Below are 7,306 nucleotides of genomic sequence, written 5' to 3'. Positions count from 1 at the left end.
CCACCCATCTTTGCCGAGCACCCAGCCAGCGCGGAAGCTCGGGGCGGGGAGCCCAGCTGAGGAATTCCCCTGACATGGACGCAGCCCCGCAGCGGGTGCTGGATGGGGCGCTGGGTGCTGGATGGGGCGCTGGGTGGGTGCTGGGATATCCCGCCGGCTGCCTGTCCCAGCATGGGGCTGCTGCCCATCCCAGTTGCTCCAGGCTCTCCGGCTTTGCCGTGTGCTGGTCCCGCCATCCCGGCAGCTTGTCCCTATGGGAGCTGGGGATGCTCCTCCTGGCAGCTCCAGGGATGTTGGGGTGCTATGACCATCACCCCTGCCCCGTCAGGGACCCTGCTGTGAGACAGGAGCTGTCCCAGACTCCCCCCAGCCCTGCTTTGGGGTCTCTGAGCTTTGACCTTGGCGGAGGTCAACATGGAGCTAGGTCCCAGGTGATGGCAAAGCTCTCCAAGTTGAAGGAAAAGCAGCGCTGGGGGGTTTCCCATTGCTTCGGACGCATCTTTTCCCCTTAGAAAGTGGGTTTCCCTTTTTCCTCCTTGGCATCGCTCTGCAGGGCTTCGCTCCCATGCGTAGGAAATAGCCCTCTGCTCCCGTGCGGCAGAGCCCTCGCCTTATCTGATGGGGTGCTGGGATGAGCGAGTCCCGCTGGTTTAGCGCCGAGTGGATTTTCTAGCTTTGCTCAGAATGTTTTTGGCCTGTAGAAAGTTGCTGGAGGGTGATGGAAACAGCCACGTCCCTTTGATCTTTAATCTCGAGAGGCAGCATGCGGAGATTACGTGTCCTGGCGTGCGGTCCGGAGCTGCACGCCGGGAGCTGTAGTCCCTGTGTCGTGCCGGGAAGGCTTGCCTGCCCCGGCGCTGCTGCTCAGCCTGTTTCTTTGCCGCTCAGACCGCTGGTCGCAGGAGGACATGCTGACTCTGCTGGAGTGCATGAAGAATAACCTGCCCTCCAACGACGGGAGCAAATTCAAAACCACCGAGTCCCACCTGGATTGGGAGAAAGTGGCTTTCAAGGACTTTTCGGGAGAGATGTGCAAGATGAAGTGGATGGAGATTTCTAACGAGGTAACTGACAGCCCCCCAGGGCTCCGAGGGGTCTCTGCGAGAGGGGCCGAGCGTGTCGGTGACCTCCCAGGGTTCAAGTTCTGTGCCACGAGTCCTCGGCCCTTAGTGCCGACACCATCCCGCTGCCATCGGCATTACGAACCTTTCGGAGGCGCTGGGGTGGGTTGTTTGCGCGGTGGTGTTACAAAACCCTGGGGGTTCATGCCGGTGCCGAGCGGGGATCTGCCCTGTCCCCCGTGTGCAGCCTGTTCACGTTTGTGGCCCTTCGTTACCCCGCAGGTGAGGAAGTTTCGGACCCTCACGGAGCTCATTATGGATGCCGAGGAGCACGTGAAGAATCCTTACAAAGGCAAAAAGCTCAAGGTATCAGGCAGGAATTGGGGTCAGTCCCTAAAGGGGGACCCTCCCTTCCCTGGGATGGGGGGCTGTCACCCAGAACCATGTGGCTTTATTGCCAGAGCCCCCACAGGCACCTCCCTGCCCGTAATCCCACAGCCGGCTGCCCAAGGCTCTGGAGGCCATGGGCTCTGGGCTGGGGCCAAGTCCGGGGTACATGTAATATGGTCGGCTGGATCGCTGGCAGCCCGCGTCCAAGTTTAGCCCCGGGGGGGCCGGGAAGCTGCCATCCTATTCCTGGCCTGTGGGGTCGAGTGGGGTGCTGCTGTCGGCTGGGCGGCCCCGGGGCAGCTGATGCTCTGCTGCTGGTTGTCCCCAAGAGGTGGGTTCTGTCCCCTCCTTCTGCCTCAGTTTCCCCTTTTGCAGCACAGCTGCTCTGAGGCTGCTCCCGGGATACCCAGCCCTGGGATATTGTAGTTCCCGGGGTACAGAGCCCTTGTTCCCAGGAATTTTTCCCCCCTTGCTTGCAAAGCTGGGGTGTTCCCGTGCTGGGGAGGTGGATCCCTAGCGGGGCTGGATGGAGGCAGGCCCCCCCCAGTATCAGGGGGAGCTGGGACCCTGTGGGGTTTTACTGTGGTCTCCGCGGTGCCGCCAGCTCCGCGCTCAGTGTCTGCCGCTGTGCTGTCTCCCCAGAAACACCCCGACTTCCCCAAGAAGCCCCTGACTCCCTATTTCCGCTTCTTCATGGAGAAGCGGGCCAAATATGCCAAGCTTCACCCCGAAATGAGCAACCTGGATCTCACCAAGATCCTGTCCAAGAAATACAAGGAGCTTCCCGAGAAGAAAAAGGTACAGGGAAGGGGGTGGAAATCAGCAAGCCCCTTCCCACTTGTGTGCCTCTACCTGCCCAGCTCTCCCAGTAAAACCAGCAGAGCCTAGCCTCTGCCCTGGTGAGGGTTTAATCCGGCTCCCGATGGGAGAAACCCGGGTGCTTGTTTAGTCCCGTCAGACCAGTAAGACTTCCTTTCTTTTCCTGTCCTGGTTCCCAGGATCTGTGGGGTGGAGGCTGGCTGGGTCTGTCCGTTGGTCCATCCCTTCCAGACGGACCTGGATGGTGACTTGGCTGCTGGGTGGATCTGGATTTAACGCTGGGGGTTAAATCCCACACCCCACCATGGTGGCCCTGTCCAAGGGAGGGATGGAGGGGCCAGCTCTGCTCCGAGTCCTGGGAGATGCTGGGAGGGGAGCTGCCCACCTCACCCCCATCTCTGGAGGTGGCCCTGGGCTTGGCCAGAGCCCAGGCAGGCTTTTTGGGTGCCCCAACTCCCCATCTGGGTGGATTTGCCACCAGCAGGAAGGGTCCAGGACACCAAGTCCCGCTGTGCCCTCTTGTGCAGGGCTGCTTGGGTGCAGGGAGATGCTGCTTCTGAACCCCTCAACAGGCTGGGAACCCTCGCTGGGAGCTGCAGGACCAGTCTGCTGGGCTGGAGAAGCCGTCGGGTCCCTTTGGGGGTGGTGGGGTGCCCAGCTGGTGGGCTCGACAGGGATGGATCTGCACCGTTCCCCGGTGCTGATGTCCCTCTCCACCTCCCTGGTGGCTTTGTGTCCCCAGATGAAATACATCCAGGACTTCCAGCGAGAGAAGCAGGAGTTTGAGAGGAACCTGGCGAGGTTCAGGTGAGCTGGCAGCCCCCCCATTTCCCTGGGCCCCCCCAGGCAGACCCCATCTCCTGTCCTGTGTGTAGTTCATGGAGGAAGCCCTGATGGGCACTGAGGCTTGAAGACAGAAGGGAAGGGGGGATGATGGAAAAAAAGAGCAAGGAAAAGGTGTTTGAGAGAAGCCCCCCAGTTGGGAGACTCAGTGATGGGGAGAGGGCGAAGGACCAGCCACGCTCAGGGGGTTAGGGTCTGCAAGGGGAGGACAGGAGCTCTGCTGACCCCCCCCTGTTCCCCCCAGACCTTCCCTTCCAAGGCGGTTGCTGTGACCCAGGTGGTTCCTGGTGTTCCCGATGTCCTGCCGCTGCTCCAGGGGTGCAGCCCAGCCCGGTGCATTAAAGGGGTTTCTCATAGCTGATGCTCCCCCAGGAGGGACAGACTCAGATCTCTCCTAAAACCCTATTTTCGGGGACACCCCCTGTATATGAGCCCTGCAGCGGTGGTTACTCCAAAGCGGGGAGGTTTAGGGGTGCTTTCCTTCTACGTACAACCTCCGTAATGCTCTCCCTTCCCTGCTTCCCTGCCGGGTAAAGGGAAGATCACCCGGATCTCATCCAGAACGCCAAGAAATCCGACGTCCCCGAAAAACCCAAGACCCCCCAGCAGCTGTGGTACAACCACGAGAAGAAGATCTACTTGAAAGTGCGTCCAGATGTGAGTACGGTGGGTGGGAGTGCGTGTGAGCGTGAGTGTCGAGGGGTCCTGGACCCCGCTGCTGCGGGGGGGAGGAGGGGGAAACGAGAGAAGCATTTTAGGGGGGGGGGATGGAAGACACCGCTAGAAGCTCCCAGCAGTCTGGATGGAGGTAAGAAGGGGCTCTGCCCCTTATCTGGAGGTAAGAAGAGGCTCTGGGGGTACAGACCCCATTTTTTGCCTGCAGATGAAGGGGTGACCACAGCCTGAGTCAGGGCAGGAAAGATTTCCAGCACAGATACATCCCCCCTGGCCATGCCCCGCACTCGCACGCACCCCCTTCCCCGGCTGCGAGCTCAGCTTGCAGCCACCCTGCGGCCCCAAGCTGGGTGCCGTCAGGACAAGATGGCAGGCAAAGACTATTTTTGCCTTTTTTTATTATTTTTTTTCCCCCCTTTTTTTTGGATTTTACCCCTCTGCCCTCACCTCTGGCTTTGGGTTTTCAGGCCACCACGAAGGAGGTGAAAGAGTCGCTGGGCAAGCAGTGGTCTCAACTCTCGGATAAAAAGAGGCTGAAATGGATTCATAAGGCCCTGGAACAGCGGAAGGAGTACGAGGTAGGGAGCAGCCTCACCCATTCCCCTCCACACTCGTCCCTACGTTCACTCCAAGCCACTCTGCCTCCCGGCCGCTAGCCCCCTGCGGCTATCCGATAGCCAGCGTGGGCGTTCAGCCAGATCCCTGCAGGTCCCTAGCGAGTCTGAGCCCTGCCTCCTCCAGCGACGTTTTGGGGAAGGGAGAATGACCCCTGGGGAGATGATTAGGGCAGTGGTTGGCTTCTCTTTTCCTCCTCCTCCGGCCCCCGGGCAGGCGGGGATCGGAGCCGCTCTCCTGACAGCTCTCTGTCCTTTCCAGGAGATCATGCGCGACTACATCCAGAAGCACCCCGAGCTGAACATCAGCGAGGAGGGCATCACCCGCTCCACGCTCACCAAGGCCGAGCGCCAGCTCAAGGACAAATTCGACGGACGACCCACAAAGCCCCCTCCGTGAGTACCCCCCATTGGGGTGCAAGGGATGGATCCTTCTCTGAGCTACCGGGAGGACGCTGGTTCCTACTAATGAGGAAACTGGGGCTCTGCCTGGCTTTGGGAACCCCAAGAGCATCATTGCTGGGACCAGGGACATGGGCTGTCAATGACTCCATTAAAATGGTCTTTAAATATACAGTAAATATACATTTGCAGAGAATCTGAGCGAGGTTTATGGTGATGCTGCATGCTCCGAATTAAGGGGTGATCCAATTCCTGGTTTCCCTAAAATGCAGGCGCCTCTGGCACAGCACTTCACCAAAGGGCAGCTCGGGGGTCTTGGGGGTCTCTTAGCACCCTGCCAGCCCCGCAGAGGGGACAAGAGCGGGGCAGGTTGTCCCTAACGCCGGGTCCCTCTGTGGGTTGCAGGAACAGCTACTCCCTGTACTGCGCAGAGCTGATGGCCAACATGAAAGACGTGCCCAGCACCGAGCGGATGGTGCTGTGCAGCCAGCAGTGGAAGCTGCTCTCCCAGAAGGAAAAGGACGCGTACCACAAAAAGTGCGATCAGGTGAGCGGCCGAGGAGGGACGGACAGGTGGACGTGTAAGATGGGCACCAGCGGGGAGGGAGGAGGAGGAGGATGGGAGGGCTCGGGCTGCAAATCTTGCTGTGGAAATGAGCCCCTCACCATTCTGCAGTGCCTGATCATCTTATCTTGAGCACCCTGAGGTCCTCGGTCACCTCCCTTAGTCGTCTGTCTCCCAGTTCACCAGTATGGGACCAGCAGATGGGCTGGGGGGGGATGCTGGTGCCGAGAGGGCTGAGGCTGGGTTGGGGGCTGCATGAGGCAGGGCTGGGGCGGGGGATCTCTGTAACCGCATGTCTCTGTCTCCCTCCAGAAAAAGAAAGACTACGAGATTGAGCTCCTGCGCTTCTTGGAGGTGAGTGATGTGGGGGTGCCTCAGCCATGGGGTGCTGGAGACCCCGGTCATGGGTCTGAGATGGGTTAAACAGGGGCTGCACTGATGCTGCCCCTCTTCTGGTCCCCCCAAAATGTGCCTGGAGCCAGCCATGGGTGCTGTGCAGAGATGTTTGTGCAGTCTTGACCCTTCCCCAGCTGCCCTAGCGCCTCATCCAGTGTCTTCCAGTTGGGCACTGGGAGGTGGGGATGGGCCCCCCCGGCTGGGCGGGGCAGACTGGGGGGAGGGGAGGGGTGTTTGTTTGCCGTCCGCGGCTGTGCGGGCAGCAGCGAGTCTCTCGCTTCCTTCCCTCAGCGGGGGCGTAGGCGGGGGGAGCTGCACCGAGGCTGTCCCAGCATCGTGCTCAGTCCCCAAGCGGGCGGACGTGACGTGGCCCCGGCAGCGTCTGCAGGGGCGGGAGGGGGAAAACCCAGTGGGGCGCCCGGATCCGGGCACCTGCCCACCCTGCCTCAGCGGGGAGGAAGCCGACGAGACTGAGCCAGGGAGGGGACAGAGCTGGGGAAGAGGGACATTGCCCAGCAAGGGGGTGATGCAGGCGGGGGGACCCCCAGGCTGTACACCCAGCCTTGTGATGCCTGGTGTTGGCCCTGGCTGGGGTGGCTTTTGGATCAGGACAGCTGAGTGCATCAGTTCCCCATCCCCAGTGTCCCTGTTCCCTGATGGCATCGAAGCCTCGTTAGCGTCGGGCCGTCTAACGGTGTCTCTCCTCCTCTGCCACCCAGAGCCTGCCCGAGGAGGAGCAGCAGCGGGTGCTGGGCGAGGAGAAGATGCTGGGCAGCAACCGGAAAGGAGCGACGAGTCCTGCGTCCAAAAAATCCTCCCCAGAGACCGGCAAGGTGAGAGATGGGGCCGCACATGCCAGAGATTATGAGGTTGGTGGTATCTCCAGGTTGCTTTGAGGGCTTGCTTCATGTGTTTCCTGGGGTTGGAGGCTGCCAGCACGAGGCGGGTCTCTCTGCGTGCTCACCCCTGGCCCCGTGTCCCTCCCGCAGGCCAGCTCAGAGAAGCCCAAGCGGCCCATCTCCGCCATGTTCATCTTTTCGGAGGAGAAGCGGAAGCAGCTGCAGGAGGAGCGGCCGGAGCTGTCGGAGAGCGAGCTGACCCGGCTCCTGGCGCGCATGTGGAACGACCTCTCCGAGAAGAAGAAGGTTGGTACCGTCCTCAACCCTTCTCCATCTCCACTGCCCTCGTGTGCCCCGTCGGTCACCTCCAGCAGCCCCGGGGACGCTGCCTGTCCTTGTCCTGCTGCGAGGAGCTTGGTCACCCCCAGGCACCGCTGCTGGGGGACAGTTGTCCCCAGGAGTGTCACAGCTCTGTCAAGCCATCACCCAGGTGCTGGTTTTGGCACCAGTGGGTGGCCCCAGCTGTGCCCCCCCATCACCTGATGGGTTAAAATCCATCAGCTTAAGAAGCCTTGGGGGGGGTCCTTGAGCCCCAATTTAAAGGCTGGATGGTTTTCCAGGTGAGGGGGAGTCCTGAGATGTGGGTGTGCGTGGTGGGGGGCTGCTGGTCCCACCATCGGGACGGCGCTCGGGGGCACTGCA

The 7,306-nt window shown here is 61.0% G+C and overlaps 1 protein-coding gene across 1 annotated transcript; it reads left to right on the top strand.

Moving 5' to 3' along the window:
• Nucleotides 1–888: 888 nt before the first annotated feature.
• UBTF (upstream binding transcription factor, RNA polymerase I) lies at nucleotides 889–6,910 on the top strand (the record flags this gene model as incomplete). The annotated part of the gene is made up of 11 exons (XM_010082219.1): nucleotides 889–1,064; nucleotides 1,344–1,427; nucleotides 2,094–2,249; nucleotides 3,013–3,077; nucleotides 3,650–3,770; nucleotides 4,256–4,366; nucleotides 4,665–4,798; nucleotides 5,210–5,351; nucleotides 5,682–5,723; nucleotides 6,485–6,598; nucleotides 6,755–6,910. Coding segments are annotated over 11 exons (1,301 nt in total), but the record flags the coding sequence as incomplete, so codon positions are not given.
• Between the last annotated feature and the right edge of the window lie 396 nt (nucleotides 6,911–7,306).

The sequence above is a fragment of the Pterocles gutturalis genome, unplaced genomic scaffold, assembly GCF_000699245.1.
Source record: "Pterocles gutturalis isolate BGI_N339 unplaced genomic scaffold, ASM69924v1 scaffold19549, whole genome shotgun sequence".
Classification (NCBI taxonomy): domain Eukaryota; kingdom Metazoa; phylum Chordata; class Aves; order Pterocliformes; family Pteroclidae; genus Pterocles; species Pterocles gutturalis.
Note: the sequence above shows the minus strand (reverse complement) of the source record. Positions and strands in the feature narration are given on the sequence as shown.